The sequence below is a fragment of the Notechis scutatus genome, chromosome 8, assembly GCF_049901735.1.
Source record: "Notechis scutatus isolate UNSWTSFEM ecotype Mainland chromosome 8, rNotScu1.2, whole genome shotgun sequence".
Classification (NCBI taxonomy): Eukaryota; Metazoa; Chordata; class Lepidosauria; order Squamata; family Elapidae; genus Notechis; species Notechis scutatus.
In genome coordinates this window covers 656,279-677,989 of record NC_142016.1, presented here as the reverse complement: position 1 = coordinate 677,989, position 21,711 = coordinate 656,279, and the positions used below count along the sequence as shown (strand labels likewise).

At 40.0% G+C, this 21,711-nt stretch overlaps 1 protein-coding gene across 1 annotated transcript; it reads right to left on the bottom strand.

Moving 5' to 3' along the window:
- Positions 1 to 2,196: 2,196 nt before the first annotated feature.
- On the bottom strand, positions 2,197 to 12,940 carry MRPS15 (mitochondrial ribosomal protein S15). Its single transcript, XM_026673770.2, is given in 9 exon segments — positions 2,197 to 2,331; positions 2,333 to 2,389; positions 3,198 to 3,389; positions 5,472 to 5,530; positions 9,769 to 9,853; positions 11,309 to 11,357; positions 11,701 to 11,776; positions 12,198 to 12,260; positions 12,730 to 12,940. Coding segments are annotated over 9 exon segments (825 nt in total). The 5' UTR covers positions 12,923 to 12,940; the 3' UTR covers positions 2,197 to 2,280.
- Between the last annotated feature and the right edge of the window lie 8,771 nt (positions 12,941 to 21,711).

The following is a 21,711-nucleotide window of genomic DNA, read 5'->3' as shown; positions in this document are numbered from 1 at the left end:
CATCAAGTCACCCCCAAACGGATGGATCGACAGAGAGTTAACAGCGTATTAGAACAATATTTAAGATGCTATATTAATTACCAACAGGACACTTAGACTGACCTTCTTCCTTTTGCAGAGGTAGCATACAATAACTCAGTCCATAGTAGCACGGGGTCCACCCCATTCTGGGTAGCCACGGGCTAAGTTCCATGCTGGAACTACTCATCAAAGAACCTGAAATCCCCTCCCTTAAGGAGTGGATGGATAACTTACAAGCCATGTGTCCAGTGGTAAGATTATCTTTACAGGAAACTAGTGTAGTTTTTAAAGCTCAAGCAGACAAAAAAATGCTGTGATCCTAAACCTTTCAAGATTGGGGACCGTGTATATTTGTCCACAAAATTCTTAAAATCATTACAACCCTCTAAGAAACTTGGGCCAAAATTCATTGGCCCATTCCCCATCTCCAGAATTATTAACCCTGTGACGGTAGAGCTTCGACTTCCCAAAACACTTACGCAGATTCATCCAGTATTTCACTGTAGCTTGCTCAAACCGGAGATCACTTCAAACCTCAGATCCCCCCTCCCCTTTCCACACCTCCAACCCCCATCATGATACATGGAGAACAACATTTTGAAATTAAAGATATCCTTGATTCACGCACTCACCGTGGATCCACACAATATTTAGTAGCTTGGAAACACCTTCCTTCCTCAGAAAATGAGTGGACAGCTAAATGACACATAAAAGCACCCACATTACTACGAAAGTTCCACCTAAAATACCCTGATTTGCAATCCTGAATTGCAAATGTAATGCATGATTTTTGTTTTTTCCAGGTAGACCTGTTTTTTAAGGAGGGCAGGATGTCAAATCCGTGTATTTGTCATTTCTTCAATGGAAGAAAAGGGGGGGAGGAGACTGATAGAAATCCTTGATGTAACCTGAATATATTTAATCTTATATCAAATTTGTATAACCTACACATGATACAATGGAAGGAGGAAACTCAGATGGCCGGAACCTATCACCTCTGAGAGGCACAGCCAGGAGATGAGAAGACCATAAAAATTCCACAGTGAGATGTGTCCTGGGAACCTCTGGAAAAGTTCATTCTGAAAGGGGTGGGGGGAAATTAGGTATGCCCTGGGAAACTGTGAAAAAGATCGTTCCTTACAAAAGGGGTGGGTGGGGGGAATTAACATACTGGCTTTTGTTTCGCTAAATACACATCGAGATAAGGGGGGGGGGGGTTCTGAACTCCCTTATTTCTCCCTGTATGCCTGAGAGACCTTAGACGCTGCTTTGAACTCCTACATGAATTGTCTCATCTCAATCAAGGATTCCTTTTGATACGTTTGGTTTTCAGAAGTTCATTCTTGTTAATTGAATGGGAAAAAGTTCTGTAGCCTGACAGTCCTGCTTCTGCAGCGGGTTGGACTAGAAAACCTCCAAAGTCCCTTCCAATTCTGTTACTCTGATGGCACAAAGCTGGGGAAGTCAAAAAACCTAACAATATTGGCTTGAGCATTTCCAGATTTTTCTTAATCTCACATTACTATTTATTGAAAACAAAAGCCAGTTTTGTGAAATAAAACCCCTGAGATATATAATAGGTTCTTTGCAAAAAAAGAGCCTGCTCCAATTTCTTAGGCTGAATTCGGCCAAGTCTTTCAGTATTTTTATATGGACTACTCAGGAAAAAAAATAAGCTTGACAGTCAGATATAAACTCCCATGTTCTGATGAAAGAATGGAATATTTTTGACTCATACATCGAGGGTCTTCATTTCAAATTTTCAAAAAGAAACCAAGGCTGTCTGGGAAGATGAAGAAAAAACCTGTTTTGCACTGATCACAGGAACAAGGGTGCCACTGGACTTGTCATCTGCTGATGGGACATGGCTGAGTACCGTAGGAAGAGGACAGTGAATAATGCTTTTGGTTAAATCCAATCTGGTGGATCTCCTTCCTCAGATTCTAAGAATGGTAGAACAATCCCTGCTAATGTTTAGATAACTGGAACAATAATATCTAACACAAGAGTTTCCCAGAATCCATGCTAGCTGAAGAATTTTGAGTGTTGAAGTCCACAAATCTTAAAATTGACAAGTTTGGAGATCTAACATCTTTACTACACCTTAACCATGTACATGAAGTTAAAAAAAGAGGATGTGTGCATATTTGCACATATACAGATGTAGATGAAAAGTTGGTGTTCAAAGTTTTATTATCTTTAGGAAGATTTGTTCCTCGGTTTGAGTTTCTCCACCCATCGACAGAAGGCATGTCCAGCTCAGCTTGGGGTCTCCTTTGGCTGAACCTGCTCCTTTATTCCTTCATCTTGCATTTTCCATCTGCTTCAATCTTTCCAGAGCTCTTAGCTTTTGCTTCTCTTTGTAGATCTGAATATTAATGGGAAGGAGAGATTTAATTGGGAATTTAGCTCCTTTCACCCTGGAAAAATAAGCAGTTTTTGCTTCCACTGCCACCATACAAGGAATGTTACCATTACTATGTCTACAACTGCTACAATGAGACAGTAAGGACCAAGCCATAGTCTGCCTGATTTTATCTGAATGTGAAACATGAAACCAACAGCACTCAACCCACCAGCTCGCTGCTGCTGAGGTTGTACTTCTTCGCAAGCCACTTAGGCTTTCCTACTTTTACATGCTATCCTTACCCACCCAACACTGGGGACAGAAATGCTGTTCACTTATTGGACAGGATCCTTATCAAACACGGCCTTCCAAGCCTTTCCTTATCTGAAGCAGGGGTGGGTTTCTACGGGTTCTGTCCACCTCTGTAGAACCGGTAGCTCTGAAGAGCAGCAGACATAGAACCGGTTCTATGTCTGCTGATGTTTTTGCCCACCCACCCACCTGGGCTCTTACCTGATCTTTATTTCCTGATTTTTCAACTTCAGCTGCCGAATGAGGCACAGCTGCAGTTAAAAAAGCAGGAAAAGAGGGCTGTTTCAAAGGTTGCTTCTCAATGCAGACTGCTGATGACGATTTACAGGCGCGTGGCTCCCAGCATGCAGGGAAGCTCGTAAATCCCGAACCGGTAGTTAACCCTGTCGTATCCTACCCCTGATCTGAAGCCTATGCAGAAGAGCACAACATGCCTATCTCAAGCCAATTCTCTACACTAATTCTCTTACCCAGGCTGTTCCCGTAGGTCACCTTGGGCCAGCCATTCTTAACCTACCATGGCTCGAAATTCCTTCTTGACAGCTGCGCGCCGTGTGATTTTCCGCCGGTATTGTGGAGGAGGCAAGTACTCGATTTCCAGCTGCTTGCATGTGTTCTCAAAGGTATCATAGCGGGTATTACGTAGATATTTCAGCAACACAGTCCGCCGATCAGTGGCTATCATCATGCGGGTAAGGTTAACCTTGTCCTAGAAAGTTGTAGCCTCTTCAGTGAATCATCCATGGATCCAAGTATTTTAATTTTTCAACTTTCTGGTTATTAACTTACTGACAACATTTAAATAAATTTTCAAGTTTACTGAAAGGCAGCAATAACTTGCTAGAAGGAAAATATTTTTGGATTGGGGAATAAGGATTATTATTTATTACACAGTGATCTCTGAGAAGAAAAACAGTATTAAAAATATACTTTTGTGCTTCTCAGAATTGGAACTAAAGCATGTATCGTCTAGTTCAGGGGTCGCCAACCTTTTGGACCTGAGGGACCACCAAACTCATAATTTTAAATCCCAGGGACCACTAACTGGTTCTGTGGGTGTGGCCTAATTTGTGGATGTGGCTTGGTGGTCATATGAATGGCTGGGCATGGCTTGTATGTAAATATTATAAATATTTATATAAATATTGAATTTGTTATAAAAAAAGAGCAACTTTTATCCAAAATCAGGCAAAGCAGGCAGGCAGATAGAGTTGTTCACAGAATCACAGATTCATTCAGAGATCTATCTATCTGCCATTGGCTCGCTCAGTCTGTCACATAAAATTTGCTTGCAAGCAAACTCACAAAACTAACTCACAAAACACCATGTATGTAAATATTGAATTTTTTATTTAAAAAAGAGCAACTTTTACCCAAAATCAGGCAAAGCAGGCAGGCAGATTGAGTTGTTCACAGAATCATTCAGTGATCTATCTATCTGCCATTGGCTAGCTCAGTCTGTCACATAAAATTTGCCATGAGTCTGCACTGAATAATAGAACCTTCAGTCCTAAGGGAGGTTCAGCTGTGCTTAAAAGCAGAGCCGAAGATCTAAAGACTAGCTAGAAAGCAAGAAATCCAACCATTTCCTACTTCCTAGCTAATCTAAATCTCCCAGCACAGCAGAACAGATGATGGTCGGAAAAAGGAAAAATAGAAATTTAACAGGCAAGTTTGCCAGGTAAGGAGTGAGTGGGCAGGGAGGGTTCCTGCGGGCCATTTGGGCAGCGAAGCCTTGTGTTTCTGCACAGCCTGGATTAATTGTTTTGGGTGGGTGCTCTGGGGGTGAGATTTCTCTGCGGCCCACCAAAATTTTCTCATGGCCCACCAATGGGCCATGGCTCACCAGTTGGTGACCGCTGGTCTAGTTTATGGGATGCAGGCAATAGGATACTGGCTTGTAATGAAGTTTCTGGATTAGAAATCCTGCCATAATGTGCTAGAACTGACCAGGAGTTAGCAGAAAACACTGTTACTATGTGGCATAGTAACAATTCAGGCTGGTAACCTGAACTCTACCTTCTCCATAGTAGTGGGCAATATCAATATATCTATTTGTTGATGACCTTGGTATTGGAAAACTGAAATTTGGAATGCCAGAGGAATGCATGCAAAGAGCATGAATAATCAAATGAAATGACCAAAAGAAAATTAGTCTTTGGTAGCATCAAGAATGAATTTTGGTGGAAATTGGATATGAAAGGGGAAAAAAACCCAAAAGAAGTTGGAGTGAAAGAAGAATAAATGTAGGGGAAAAAGTCTGAATCCTGAATAATATTAGAAGACAGATTACTCTCACAACAGAATGAATGGAGAAAGGACAGGGAAGCTGCTTGGAAACAAGTGAAAAAAAATAATGTTACGGAATCCCATGGTTATAGTAATAGAATCTATGAAAAAATATCCTTAGTGAAATGACAAAATGAAAATAAGCCTACAGAGGAGGCCAGTTATAAAAAATTGAAAATGAATGAAAAAGACTGAACAATGTATATGGACAAAAAAAAGAACAGCTGCTAAGAAAGGGGCCCAAGAGTATAAAAAATGGCATCAGAAGTTAAGGGGGGGGGAGGGGAGAGAGGATTTTGATGGAATTTTTTAAAAAAGTTTGGGGCAAAAGAGGGGTGTTCCAGAACAATGAATAGAATTAAATAAATTGATTTATGAATGTTGCAGCAGCAGCAGTCATTCACCCTTACGACCAACCACACAGACACTGCAATAGTCCCCCTGACTTAGAAGACCCGGTTTACAGAGGTTACATAAAACAAGCAGCTTTGAAGACTCTTACCTTGGGGTGCATATGCAGATGTTCTTTGAGGGTGAGGATCATGGCTGTTAAGTAGGCAACTAGAACATTAAGAAAAAAAATTAGAAAAGCTTGTTATGCTAAGCTCTTCTCCTATTTTAAAGAGTATATCTGAACATTAACAGCCAGGCAGACTTTTAAGAGGTGGAATTTCTTCTTGGTGAAAGTGAGTTCAGTGTTACATGTGGGAATACTGTTGTTCTGAACACTGTTGTTTCTGTGTTCTGTTGAAAGAAGGCAGAGTGAATCTGTGGAGAGAGGTGTGAAAACAGGAAGTAGGACCATTTCAGCAGCATAGCAACAGCCCTTAGACTTATGTGCCACTTCACCGTGCTTTCCGGCCCTCTCTAAGCGGTTTACAGAGTCAGCTTATTACCTCCAACAATAAGCTGGGTCCTCATTTTACCCTCCACCTTGGAAGGATAGAAGGCTGAGTCAACCTTGAACCTGGTGAGGTTGAACAGCCAAATTGCTGGTGGCTGGCAAGGAGCAGCAGGAGCCCTGAAGTACTGCATTCTAACCACAGCTCCTTATAATCAGCACTACTGGGCATCTCAATTATTTCTAGTCCAACCAATCATCATAAGTACAATATTCTTTCTTTATACTCTTCTCTCATTCCTTTTGCTTTTATGTTGCACTTCTAATACAAAATGTCTGTAGATATTTGTATGATTTTTAAATTAGATTTTATATCCCTCTTAACAACATTTGTGCAAGATGATGCACACAATGCTCCCACCTCCTATTTGCCCTAATCTAGATCAATAACCCTGTGAGGTAGATTGGGCTGAGAAAGTGTGGTAGTCCCAAAGTCACCCAGCTGGCTTTGTACCTAAAGAAAGACTTGTGACCTCCTGGCCTTTTAATCAGTGTTCTAAACTGACTGTTTTATATAAGTGTTCAGGAAATTGTTTTGGTTAAAGTTGAAAATAAACTCTTCACATAACCAGAGGCATAAATGGGTGGCTACCGCACCCCTCAGAGGGCAAACAGCCTCCATCTCCTTTGACTTATCCTTTCATAGACCTGTGAATCAGGCACCACTTTTCTCTGCCAGAGACCACAGCAGAAACGGACAGCAGCAATTCATCTGCTCCTGGGTAAATAGTGAAATAATTGTTGAATATAATTTAGATTTGCTTGAGAAGAGGAGAGGGAAGAAGCATTCATCTTGGATGTCATGCCAAATGCCTGCCAGGGTGGTGCGCGAGGCACCGAGTCTTATAAGAAATGAAGAAACTGACACACACCCACACCCTAAACTGTAGGGAAAACTGATGTTAGTCTTCTGCTCAAAAGGCAAAGGTCAAAGAAAGCTTTCTTAAGACAACAACTTGTTGGATAGTAATTCTATGCAATGTTACCATTTGTGCAGCAGGATTTAGTCAAGGTTTGACTTTCACAAGTCTTTTCCTGCTCTACTCTGGAGTTATTGCCTCAGCGGGATGTTGAAACCTGCACTGAAGGTACAGGAAACAAACTCACTCTTTCGCCACCTCCCGGGCCATCCAGTCCACCTCATTGTTCCAGTGGCTGCCCAGGCTCTGCCTGAAGCCCCCTACCTGCCCCAGTGAAGGAGAGGCTGCCATCTTGCTGGGTCATAGGCTCCACTATCCAATTCCTCTTTCCTAAAAAAAGTCCTTAGCAGTTCCTAGCAATTCAACCGGAATTTGCCTTGCTTTAACTTAAAATCTATTATTTAATGCATATGTTTGTTATTGAATTTATGGCCAAGTACCAAAGAGCAGTCTAGTTACAAAACAGGTCTTGACCACCTGGGTGATACCATTTCAGGTGTATGAAATGGGCTGTAAGAGTAACCTTGAGGAGCAGCAGAGGCACAAGGCAAGATATTGGTCAGAGAAAAAAAAACTGAAGTCCAAGGCAGAACTTTCACCTGAGAAAGCATCCGAGACAAGATTCTCTTTAGTTCTGATGAAGATAGGGAGGGGGCGTATTTAGATTGGCAAGATTCTGTGATTTCACAATAAAAGCTGCATCCACCACTTTGGTTTCCTATGCTGGTCTGGCTCAAAGAGCTGAGAGGATAGGATGGCATTCCCCCACCCTTGAACAATCGTTCCTTTAATCTGTCTTCATGAGATTAAGGTTCTACCTCCTAGCATTCTTGTTGCCCTTCTCTGAACCTGAAAGGGCTTTTTTAAAAACAAAAATGTACCCAGAATGTGAGGTTTGAATGAGCGCAATTAAAGGAGAACACCATGGGACTCTTCCTTCTTGTGTTCTGGAAACTATATTTTTATTGATGCTACCTAAACTGATTTTATTTATGGCCACAAATCTGACTCATTTAGGTTATGGTCACCTGCACCTGCAGAGTATTTTTCCCATGCAGTTACTGCCAGGTCCACTTTCTCCATCCTTATTCCAATGCATCCCGCAAGAGCTTGCATTTATCTGTTTTAATGCAAACATACATTCTGTTGTGGCCTCCCAGCAACCAGTGGAGCTGGCAGCAGATTCGAACAGTGAGGAGGTTGGGGAGGAACCTGGGCCAGTCCTGGAGACTGAGGAAGGCTCTGATGAGGGCTCTGCATCGGAGGCAGAGACAGGGCCAGGGCCATCTGACAGTTATCAGCTGCCTTTGGAGTTGGGCATCAGTGAGGCAGAAGAACAGCTGGACCCTGTTCCCAGTGTGCCCAAGTGCAGAGCTGCCAGGAGAAGGGAACAGCTAAGGAACAAAGGTCAACTTGGTAGTAAAGCTAATGGCCCCTCCCATAGGAAGTAAAAGAGGAGTGAAAGGGGAGAGGGGTTTTGCAGGAGACAATTGGTTCATTTGGGTGAAGATCCGTTCCTGCGTTCTTGCAAAGTATTGTCTGCTATAGTGTGGCATCTGAAAGATATCAGCCTGGCAACTCTCCAAGCCTGATAAAGGTCTGTAATTGTGAACTATCTTGAAAGACTGTTGGTTGGGACTTTGCTGGAGGGGAATTCACTGTAAATAAAAGGGGTCTATCGGGAAGAGGAGTCAGCTTCGTGCTGTTGGGGAAGCCTACGTCAGAACACATTCTAATCCTGTTTCTCTAAAGATATCGATGTTAGTTTCAGATTTGTTTCCATTTGAGTGTACTAGTTGTTCAATCCAATTTTGAATGCCCTGAAAATGTAATAAGCATCATCATCCACGGGATTAATAAAAATGGCGATGACTGCAAGGCCAGGACCAAACTCTGCAGCTCTCTGCTTTGTCTCCTTCCAGTGAGGAGGAACAGCAAGTACAATTTTCAAGTCCAACTTCTAGCCACTTCATGTCAACAGTGAAGAATGTGAGGGGCAGCAATATTGGTTCCCCCAAGGATTGTCAAGTTGTTTCTGCCCTCCCTCCCTTTCCATGTGCCTTCCTGCTGCAGATGGGTGCTGGGTGGAAGAAGATGTCCATCCTAGATTGGAGTGGGCAATTCTTTGGTCAAGCTGCCCTCTCCTTCTAGAACCTCTAGGCAATCTCAAGACCCATTTGTAAGCTCCTACGTGATTAACCTGAATGACAAAAAGGATATTTTATCAAACATGTTTCTTTAACCAAGAGCCTTTCTACACTAAGGAGTGTTAATCAAAAACTGATATGACATCAGCTTGGCAATATTTGTCACACCTATTTTATTTGTGATCTCAAAATGCATATATGACACACATTTCCTCCTCACATTAACCCTGTGTGGAAGGTTTGGCTGAAGGAGAATGGCTGCCCCATTGTCAGCCATGAGTTTCCATGATTGGGGTGGGTCAATCCAACACTTTAACATTCACCAGGTTTGTATGTGTGTTTTAATTATTATTTTTGAATGTATTAGTCACCTTACTTCAACAGACTGATGGCTTATCCATACTGACTTCTGGCAACTATTGCCTTGTTTTCAAGGCATATATAGCTCATAACTTTGTGATTTTATTCAAATCACCTGCATTCTAAACTTAGAGGCCATTAAAACATATGCATTCTCTTTAGTCATACATAGCAACTGAATCCAATCACATTGACAGAAGTATAGACCTTTTATATGAAAAGGAATGAGTCAACTTCCAGATGTATCCAACAGTACTTCACATCTCAAAACAATTCCACAAATACAGCTACGGTGGTGGTGATTTTTTCCTTCTGCTTGACCAGTTCCCCAGAACAGTAAGAAATTGAAAATCAAAACTCTCCAGATCTCCACTAGGCCCTTCCAAAACACAACGAGGTGATGCCAACAGTCTCCCTGACAACCATGGAGCTAAGAGGGGGGGGAGGGATAACTTCCACTTTTCTGCCTACCTTGAACCTCTGCAGATCCACAGTCATTTGGGCTCCTGCGGACTTTGGCTGCCAACTGCTCTTTCTTCATCTTCACTTTTTCCCTCTACAGGCACAAGCAGACATTAGCGATACTTGGGGAATGGACGTTAACAGATAAAAAATTGCAACTGCAGTTTGTTGTACATTTCAGACAGTTTCTCAACAAATATGGTATATTAGTACTGCTCCATTTAGGGTTTCAGATGAAAAACCTGCCTTCAAGTTACTTCCTTACTGTAGAAGAAAGTGGGAATTTTGCTGTCATAGAATTCATAAAATCATGTAGGCACTGTTCACTCTTAATCACATCAGTTGCAACTGAGATTTGTAAAGCATGCTAAGATTCTTTTCATTCAAAAACTGTTGTGACTTGGTATCATTGTACTAACCAAATTTATGATTAAGAAGAATTATACAAACTCAGAAATGGGTTGATTTGGTCATCTGGTTAAGTATGTTCTGCAAACAGAGTCATGAAGGACATTGAAGGTTTCCAAACATCATGGCTGTTGGTTTACAGGCAATCCTTAGGTTACAAGAGCAACTGGGACCAGGGATTCTGTTGCTAAGCAATGCAGTTGCAAAGCATGTCACGTAATCACATCATTTAACAATGGCAATTCCAACAGTCTTGCCTGCTGTCATGAGGACTGCACAAATCATTAAGCAAGGATTTCATGTGATCATAACTTCCAACTTCTTGCCAGTTTTCCCACTGACTTTGCTTGTGGGAAAGTAGCAGGGAACATTAGAATTTTTATTGATTATAGGGCTGTAAAGCACTATAAAGCGGTATATAAGTCTAAGTGCTATTGCTATATGCTGCCCATCTTACTATCCAAAGCAACTCTGAGTAGAAAGTGATCTCGTGACTGTGGGAATACTGCAACAGCTGAAACATCGAGACCCACCAGAAATCCCCCTTGTTCAGCACAATTATAACTGAATGGTCTTGAATGATCATAATCTGAGGATTACCTGTATACTAATGCTAAATGGGATAACAACATGTAGAGTTGAAATACTGTTTCTCTTGAGAATACAATTTCCAGATACTTTGATTTAAAATGTTTTGCATTCCATGAATTAAAAAAGTACACACCTATTGAGAAATTCAACTCAATGAACTGTACAATACTAAGCTTTTGGTTTAAACAAAGTAAAGACAGTACTGAAAGCAATTAATACTGATCACCCCATCAGGCACAAGTGGCAGATTGTTTACAAAGGTAAATTACTGAACTCTCACAAGATAGTTAATAATGAAAAACAGTCTTAAAAAGGAAATTCAGTGACCATTGTATCAGCTGAGCTCAAAGAGACAGGAGATGAGGAAAACTCCTGCTTTTTCTTTAGTACAGAGAAAAAACGAGACTCATATTCTATTATTATACCCTAACAATAAAACAGAGTTCTGGTAGCTCCTGTTCCCTGATCTAAGGTGATCTGAAGGGCTATCTGGTAGCAGTATTTGTTCCTAAATCCCAAACTTTCTATAAAAGGAAAACAAAAAACTAACCTGGCTTGCCATTTCCAGAGACAGTATTCTTCTGACATCATCATCCACCCTGCAGGAAAGCACAGAGTCTCCCTGGATGTATTATTTTTTTAAAATCTCCTGAGAGTTTAGCATTTGCCACTGGCTTCAAATGGTTTTTAGGATACAGCAAAGAAAATTAAAAGTAATGCTGAAGGGACCATTTCCCTCACCACCACCACCAAAGAATATTAACAGTTCATATATATGAAGGGTGGGTATTTTATGAGATTGTATCTTGGGAGCTTTTTTCTTCCAACTGTAAAATAAGGTAGGTGACAGAATTGTCACTAAGGGGCACTGGAAACTGTTTCTCTCTCTCCCCCCCCCCCACACACACATACCTATTTCCCACCAATCCCTGCAAATCTTACTTGTCTACAGCTGAGACATTAGCATAATTTTTCCTCAACATTGTATCAGGCAGATCATCCAGATGGCTGGGGATAGCTGAAAAGAAAGAAAGAATTGCTCTCCTGCTGTACATTTTTGTTCAGCAATTATTTTTCAATAATGGCCAAATAAATATCTGTAGATGCCCCCAAAATGGATTTTCAAGGTCCTTCTCAATTCCCTGATGGTAAAGCAAAAGAAAATTGTTACTGTGATCAGTTAAACCAAGTCATATGTAAATTTAGCTCTCCAAATGTGTCTATTGATATGAAAAGGGGGGAGGTACCATTTTACTCTTATCACCTTTTATTTTCCCATTTCAGTGGATCAGGGTTTGGGATTAACAGACAAATGTTCAAATCCATAGAAACAAAGCATCTCAGCAACCTGACTCCAAACCAACCATTGCTTATTTATGTTCTGCCTTTCCACCCAGAAGGCACAATGAGAACCAAACTGAACAATTTATAATTCATACCTTCTTTTTTCTTCCGGACAGGCCTGGCATATTCTCTGACTATTTGGAGGAAAGGGATCTTCCCTGAAAAGACAAAAAGTGCAAAATCAGTTCAGAACACCAGGTGGGCAGCGCAGGACCGTCTTCTTGCTGGAATTCATGTAGTGACAAAAATTAACTTGACTCCCCCTTGATGTCTGGGGACATTAAGTGGCCTGCCCGTCTAAGATTAGCACTATATCGAGAGCACTTTCCCCAGTTTTGAAGAGCCAGCTGGTTCTGCTCGTTGCCTGCGTTCAAGGACTCGGAGAGGAAGAAAAGAGGTTCACATGCCAGGCGGCTGTTTGCTTTGAACCCCAGGGCAGGGTTTTCGAGGCATCTTTACGCACGATCGGGGTTTATTTAACAAAGCGCTGTGTTCCCGGACACAGGGCAGGGGAACGTGTACCATGTACGGCCAGATGTTATACGGTTCCTGCCCTCTTTTAGCCAGCCTACAGAGAGGCGCCCAGGAATGAGAACCCCAATGCAAAGACCTCCCTCCCTTCCTCACCCGGCTCTTGACGCGCCGCCGCCGCCGCCGCGACGAGCTTGGGGTGGCTTCCCCCGGCGAGCGCTGAGGCGCCACGCAGCACCAGCCGCAGCATCGCGCCGGTCACGGACTGGGCGCCGCCATCTTGCGCGTCAGAGGCCGCGCCGAGAGGTCTGAGTGCGGCGCGTAGGGAGGAGCCGGCGGGGTCGCGCATGCGCCCTGACTCAGCGATAGGCGGTGGGAGAGTGCCGGCGGATTAATTTATTTTTTATTTATTTATTTATTTATTTGATTTGCCAATTGTTTACAAGATAATAAGTATAAGTGTATACATAGTTATGAATACATGAAATGGGTACATATAAGAAAAATAAAAGAATAAGAGAAACAATAGGACAGGGACGGTAGGCACGTTGGTGCGCTTATGCACGCCCCCTACAGGCCTCTTAGGAAAGGGGTGAGGTCAATAGTAGACAGTCTAAGGTTAAAGTTTTTGGGGTTTGGGGAAGAAACCACAGAGTCAGGTAGAGTATTTCAGGCATTGACCACTCTGTTGCTGAAGTCGTATTTCCTGCAATCGAGTTTGGTGTGGTTTACCTTGAGTTTGTATCTATTGTGTGCTCTTGTGTTGTTATGGTTGAAGCTGAAGTATTCATTGACAGGTAGGACATTGCAATATATGATTTTATATACTACACTTAGATCGCACCGAAGGTGGCGTAGTTCTAGGTTTTCTAGGTCTAGAATTTCAAGTCTGGTGGCATAAGATATTCTGCAACGAGTAGAGGAGTGGAGAACTCTTCTTGTGAAATGCTGCCCCGTTTCCGGAGAGCAAGTGAAATCAATTGAAAGGGACCTTGTAGGCCATCTAGTCCAACCCCCTGTTTAAACAGGAGACCCTACCTCCCCCATTTCTGACAGACGGCAGCCCAGTCTCTTCTTGAAAGCTTCCCGGGGTGAATCCAGTTCCACCCTCGCATCGTACATGGCATCGCTTCACGATCTGAACGGAGAGGTGTATCCTGACAGTCCCAAAAGCGTTACTTCCTTTCCTTTCAGATGGAAAAACAGAGTCGGCCGGGGGCTGAGCTGTAGCACTCGGGACAGTGGTGGAATTCAATTTTTTTTACTACCGGTTCTGTGGGCGTGGCTTATTTGGTGGGCATGTCGTGGTGGTCATGTGACTGGGTGGGTGTGGCCAACTCTCACTCACGTCAAGGGGTGCCTCACCTGGCCCCTCCCCTCCCAGCCATTCCTTGTCACCCAGCCTCAGCTTATCTATAGTTCTGTAAAAATGTTGTTCACCTTTTTTGACTTTATTATCTGCATACTATAGATGTACTTTCATGGACCACTGAAAGGAGGAAATGGCTCACATGCTTTGCCCAAGAGTGTGATAGGCAACAGGCTTTTAAGGGGCTGCCACAAAGAAAGGAGGGGGCAATGTATTTTCCAAAGAAGCAGAAGGCAAACAAGAAGCAATGGATGGAAACTGAACAGAGAGAAGCAACCTAAAACTAAGGAGAAACTTCCTGACAGCGAGAACAATTAACCAGTGGAACTGCCTGTCTCCAGAAGTTCTGGGTGCTCCAACACTGGAAGTTTTTAAGAAAAGACTGGACAGCCATTTCTCTGAAATGGTATAGGGTTCACCCCAAGGTCCCTTCTAAGTATCATTCTGACACCTTTCCCAGGATTTCTACTCAGAGTTTGGCATCCTCAGTTTTCTTGCCTGAGCTGGGGGTTGGACAAGGTCCCTTTCAACCCTTCTTAAACACATGTGTATTTTATGCTCTGGACTACTGACATTGAATGCATGTAAACCCTGAAAAATATGTGGTAGCCCTGGGCAAAAGAAAGGCAGAAAAATCACTCTAGGTGTAGGGGCAGTGTAAAATATTAACACATGATAAATAATGGAACAATTAAAAATAATAGCACAGAGTTTTATCTCTCTCTTCCTATTTTTTCTTTCTTTCCCTCTCTCTCTCTCTCTCTCTCTCTCACACACACACACACACAGAGCACTTAACAGACAAGCATTTTGGAAACAGCTCCTTTAAATTTCTCCAAGGCTGGAGTGGATTCCCCCACCCCCTCTGTCAGACTGCACTCTTTCTCACTCCCGACGCTTTAACTCACATGGGGAAAGCGATACTTGCAGCGTCCACGCCTTTCTTCCTCCCCCTCCCGCCCCAGAGAAAGAGGACGTGGGGAATGGAAAGCTAGGAGAGCGATCGCAAGTGAGCGACCAGGCAACCAGGTTGGGGGCGTGGCCAGCCAGGGGTCAATGACCCACGCCAAATAACTGCTACCAGTTAGCTTGAGTAGGTGCGAACCGGTTGAATACCACGTCTGACTCGGGAGCAGCAGAGGTCCCCGAGTGGCCCCTTTACAGTTCCCTGGGACGGGGAATGGCTGGACAAAACCAGCCATCGTCCTTGACATTCTGTGGCTCTTTGGTGAAAAGTCCTTCTGTCCCGCTTTATTCAGGGGTGCTGAGGAAAATGGAGAGAGAAAATGAAGATTTTATCAGAAGCTGCAAGGCAAATGTTCAGAGAGGTTGTAACAGACTGGGGGCAAATTGTGACTCTCATTTCTTTTGGTGCCTTTGTTGCCAAATGCTTAAAGAGCATAAATCAGGAAAGCAGCACCGACACTTTGGCAGAAACTATCAGAGACATGCTGGTGACAGACAAAAGAGAGTGGCTGCTGTGTCACAACTCCTGAGTAAGTGAGAAACTCCTGGCCTTCAAGCCGCCTTTCTGAAGCTGCCAGGTGCTGCTGCTGTCGCCAGTGTCAAAGCCATTAGTGGTACTCTTCTTCTTCTTCTTCTTTCTTCTTTCTTCTTTCTTCTTTCTTCTTTCTTCTTTCTTCTTCTTCTTCTTCTTCTTCTTCTTCTTCTTCTTCTTCTTCTTCTTCTTCTTCTTCTTCTTCTTCTTCTTCTTCTTCTTCTTCTTCTTCTTCTTCTTCTTCTTCTTCTTCTTCTTCTTCTTCTTCTTCTTCTTCTTCTTCTTCTTCTTCTTCTTCTTGAGGGCTTGGTTATTCCATTTAGAGGATCTTGAAAGAAGCATCAGAAACTTTCTGGTGGCTTTTGCAACATAGCTGGTCTAAGAGCAAGCTTGGCTCATTTGATCCCTCCAAGTGGAGCCACCTTGAACTTCTCTGTTCCTGCTGCGAATAGAAAATGGAGCAAAGCCGCACTGAAGCCCCACACAGCTTGTGTTCTTGGTCCTGGACTGCCTTGGCCACTTTCTGGGTGGTTAGAGAACTGATAACAGTCACAAAGAGTTAGATCTCCTGCACACCACAGCTAGAAGTTAGGAATAGGGATAAACCTGGAGCAAATAGAATGTGTATTAGATAACTTCTGAAGCATTCATTAGGCAAGTCTTAGGAACAGGGGTGGCTAAATCCAAGAGAACAATTGTTAGATCATTATTAAAATGTTTATTACATTTCTTATATATCCTGCCTTCTGCTTTAGTGAAATTGTATAAAGCAGAGGTGATATTCAGCAGGTTCTGACCAGTTCTGGAGAACCAGTAGCGGAAATTTTGAATAGTTCAGAGAACCGGCAAATCCCACCTCTGACTGGAGATTTTATAGTATCCCTTCCCTGCCACACCCACCAAGCCACGCCCACAGAACTGGTAGTAAAATTTTTTTAATCCCACCATTGGTATAAAGCTTTCTTTTTTTAAAAAAAACAAAGTTCTTATTTTTTACAACAAACATATGAACAAAACATAAAAACATAAAACCATCTTTCAATTATATACATACAGTGTGTCAGTTGGTTACAATCTTTTTTTACTCACAAGTTATATAAATTCTCACCTTATCGGTCTAGCTTGTGCTTATATAATATCAATTATTAAACATTCATTTGACTATTTTTCCATCATTTTATATGAGATATTCTAATTTTCATTATGATTTAATCTTATACATTCATCCAATGGTTATATATTTTATATTGTATTCTATATCAATCTATTAACTTTTATTGTAAGGCTTAGTAGTCTATTTCTTTACCATGTCTTTTTATCTAACCATTGATAAAATAAATCCCATATCATATAAAATTGTTTATCCTCTTGTTCTCTAATTTCAAATGTCAATTTACTCATTTCTGCACAGTCCATGATTTTCTTAATAATTTACTCCTGCATAGGTATTTTTTCATTTTTCCAGTTCTTAGCAAATACAATTCTAGCCGCTGTTAAAACATTTACAATCAAATATTCCAATTCTTTACAATATATTTCCGGTATAATTCCCAATAAAAATATCTCAGGTTTAAAGTCTATGTGTTGTTTTGTCATTTTTCCCAACCATGTGTGGATTATAGTCCAATATCTTTTTGCATCCGAGCATGTCCACCACATATGGTAATATGAACCAGGTATCTGATGACATTTCCAACATTTATCCGATTTATCCTTGAACATCCTGGCAATTCTCATCGGGGTAAGTGCCACCTGTAAAACATCTTATACAAATTTTCTTTATACGCAATTGACATTGTCATTTTATAATTTTGAGACCAAAATTTTTGCCATTTATCTAAGTCAATCCCATATCCGAAATTTTTCCCCCATGCAATCATTGTTTCTTTTACTTGTTCTTCCTCTAATTTAAACTCTAGCAAATGTCCATAAAGTTTTTTGATTACTTTTTCATCAGTACCTGTCAAAATTTTATCTAAATCAGTCAACTTGTCATAGATACCTTCTGTTTTAACACCTTTATCAAATCTAGATTGTATTTGCAAATATGAAAACCAATTCATTTTTACACCTTGTTCTTCCAACGCTTGCATAGATTTAAGTTCACCCTTTTCATTCAGTATCTCACCATATCTAACTGTTTGTTCCTTTTTATATATTATTGGATAGGAAAAAGCTTCAATAGTAGATAACCATAGTGCAATTTTTAAATAATATTGCTTTTTTATCTTCTCCCAGTTTAGAAACAATGCTTCTCGAATATAGTGTCTTCTAAAATACCCCTGTGTTTTAGTTCCCTTATACCAGAGGAAGGCATGCCACCCTAACAGCAAGTCATGTCCTTCTAAATTCAAAAGTCTAGTATTCCTTAATGTTATCCATTCCTTTACCCACATCAGACTTGTCGCTTGGTAGTATAATTCCCAATTGGGCAAAGCAAATCCTCCTCTTATTCTTGCATCTTGTAACAATTTAAGTTTTATTCTCGCTTTCTTCCCCTGCCAAATGTATTTTAGCACTATTTTGTTTAAATCTTCAAAAAATTATTTCCCTAATCTGATTGGAATTGTCTGGAATAAGTATAAGATTCTGGACAATACATTCATCTTAATTGTAGATATTCTCCCAATCAGAGATAATTGTAAATTTTCCCATTTTATCAAATCTGTCACAATCTGTTGTTTAAGTCTGAGATAATTGTCCTCCTTAAGTGTGCTACATCTTGGTGTTATATGTATCCCTAAATACTTAACCTTGTTTGTGACCTGGATCCCCAAAACTTCCTCCAATTCTTTCTTTCATCTTACTAACGTGTTCTTTGCTAAAATCTTTGTTTTATCTTTATTTATTTTCAAACCTGCTACTTTCCCATACTCTTCTATCTTTTCTATCAGTTTAGGTGCAGACTCCAATGGATCCTCTAATATAAATACCAGGTCATCTGCAAAAGCTTGTAATTTATACTCTTCTTTTTTAATTTTCATTCCTTTTATTTCTTTTTCTTCTCTGATGTTCCTATTCAGCACTTCCAGTGTTAACACAAACAACAGAGGTGACAGTGGACAGCCTTGTCTGGTCCCTTTTCTTATATCTATAACATCTGTTAACTCTCCATTTATTTACCTTTGCAGTTTGTTTATGATATATCGTTTCCATGGCTTGAGTAAAATTTTTACCAAAGCCCATTTGGTCCAATTGTAACAGCATAAAACGCCAATTCACATTATCAAAGGCTTTTTGTGCATCTATAAACATCAGAGCCATTTGTTTTCAGGATGTGCCTCATCCAGTGTATCTAAAATTATTCTCATATTATCTTTAATCTGTCTCTTCGGCAGAAATCCATTTTGATCAGGATGAATAAAATTGTTTAAATATCTTTTCAGTCCTTCTGCCAGAATTGAAGCAAAAATTTTATAATCTGAATTTAATAGTGATATAGGTCTGTAATTTTTAACTTGCTGTGGGTCTGTGTCCTCCTTCGATACAAGTGTTATATATGCTTCTGACCATGTTTTGGGTATTCTCTTCTTTGTCATAACTTCATTCATAACTTCTAATAAGTGAAGATTCAATGTTTCCTGGAATGTCTTATAAAATTCCACTGGCAAGCCGTCCGGACCTGGTGCTTTCCCAATGTTTTGCTTTTTTAAAGCTTCTCTTAATTCTATCATTGTTATATTACTTTCTAACATTGTTTCAATATATTTGGGTATCTGGGGCAAATTTGCTTCCTGTAAGTATTGTTGAATTCTTTCTTCCTGAACATTCTCTTGATGGTACAGTTTTCCATAGTAATCTTGAATAATTTTTTTCTTCTCCGCATTTCCATAGCATACATGTCCTTGTTCGTTTATCAATTGATTTATTCTTCTTGAGTTTCCTTTCTCAATTTATATGCTAGCCATCTGCCTGGTTTATTTGCATCTTAAAAATAGTTCTGCTTAGCATTTCTAATTTTTTGTGCTATTTCTTCTTTTTCCATTAGCCCGATTTTATGCTTAGTTATGTCCATTTTAAGTTTAATGTCCTTTTTTTGTGAAATTTCTGTAGTTCTTTTTCCAACTTCTTGTACTCATCTTCCAACATTTTTTTTTAAAAAATATGTTTTATATTTCTTTTCCTTGTATAGTCCATTATCAAACCTCTTGTATAAGCCTTCATCATGTCCCAGAGGTTGTGTAATGATGTATCCTCTTTTGTATTTTCTTTAAAGAAAAAAGTCAATTCTCTTTCAATTTTCTGTTTAAAGTTTTTTTCCTTTAATATCGTATTATTTAAAGTCCATCTAGATCTCCTTTTTTGTCCTTTCCATACAAGTGTTACTGGATTGTGATCTGCCCAAGTACTTGCTTCTATTTCAATATCTTGTATGTTAGAAAGCAATTCTGTTGACATCCATATCATATCTATTCTAGACCATGATGCATGTCTATTTGAATAAAAGGCATATTGTTTATTTTCCGCATTTCTCTCTCTACATGAATCTTTTAAGTTGATCTTATCTACCATTCAAAAGAAGGATTTTGGCAATGTCTTTCTAGTTTTCTTTGCTGTTTTTTGTGTTTTATAATCCAATTTGTTATTTATTATTCCATTAAGATCTCCCATCAAACAGATATTAGCATAGTCCAGTTCAATTATTTTCTTATGTAATTTCCTGTAAAAATCTTCTTGATTATCATTTGGAGCATAAATTGCTCTTAAAAGTGTCTTTAGATTATTGTCCGTTATCTCCACCATCAAAATCCTTCCATCATCATCTGTATATATTTATTCCACAAGAATTGTCTCTCTAATATATCACACCACTCCTCTCTTTTTACAATGTATTAACGTTGTAAGTAATTTCCCTAATTTTTGTTGTTTCAATATATAGTCATGTTGTTTTTTAATATGTACTTCTTAGAGGTAGATTATATCAAATTTTAATTTCTCTAACTTATGAAATACTTTTCTTCTTTTAATAGCTGAATTAATCCCATTTATATTACTTGTAATCAATTTTTTCTCATCCAACTTTGTAAGAAGGATTTGTTGCTCTAGTAGATCTTGGTTCTCATTGTTCTCTGGGTACACCACCTACGGCTCCTTCCTCTTTTTCAATTGCTGCTGTACATTCCTCTTGAAATTCAATTAACGACTTTTCTTTTCTTGTATCTTCCTCCCTTCCTCTAAAATATTCCAGACAGAATAACTCCGCTTTTTCAACTGTATCAATTCTGTGCCTTTGTTCCTGCCAGGTAAACATGAGACCTTCGGGTATCAGCCATCTGTAATTTATTCCTCTTTTAAGCAACTCTTTGGTCAAAAATAAATATTCTCTTCTTATCTCTCTCACTCTTCTCGGTACCTGTTTCAGTACCACTATTTCTTTATCTTTGTACTTTAGTGTTTTTTCTCTTGCCGCCTGCAGTATTTGTGATTTTATTATTTTCTTAGTAAATCTGATATGAACTTCTCTTGGTAGTTTATTTCTCATCGCATATCTTGTATAGACACGAAAAACCTCGTCCATTCCATCCATCATCTTCTCTTTAGTTACCTCTAATGCTTCTGCCAGGATTTCTGTCATCATTTCAGCAAGGTTTTCACCCTTTTCTTCTTCTATATTTTGAAATCTAAGATAGAATTCTGATCTATCAATTTCCCATCCCAATGATTGCAGAGATCTGCCCTTATCTCTTTCCACTTCACTCAATCGGGTATCCATATCTCCAATCTTCTTATCTCTTTGTACATCTTGTTCTTCAACTTTCTTAATTCTGTCCTCATATTACATCACCATCTGTTGAATATTTTCTATTTTTTCATCCGTCTTTTCCGTTGTTTGCTCGATATTCTCTGTTCTCTTTTCAATATTATCTGTTTTTACTTGTATCTTTTGAATTCCTTGCATAATCATATGCAGTGTCACTTCTTTCTCCTTCTCTTGTTGTAACATCACCTGTATTGATCGTTATCCTCCAGATGGTGAGGAAGAAGAAGTCGGGATTGAAGAAGCTGAGGCTGGTATTTTTCTGCTCATCTTGAAGTACAATAGAAAAATTGAACAGAAAAAGCAAGAGCAGCCAATTGCCACTCCAGTAAAAAAAGAAAAAGAAAAAAAATTAAAAATAAAAGAGGGAAGGGAAAACTCTTCAGGCACTTGAATACCTTAATCCAATTGGTTCCAATTATGTAGGAAAAAAGGAAAAAAATAAATAAAATGGAAAAAGGATGAAAAAATAAAAAAAATAAGAAAAGATTTAAAAAGACAGAAATCTGTATA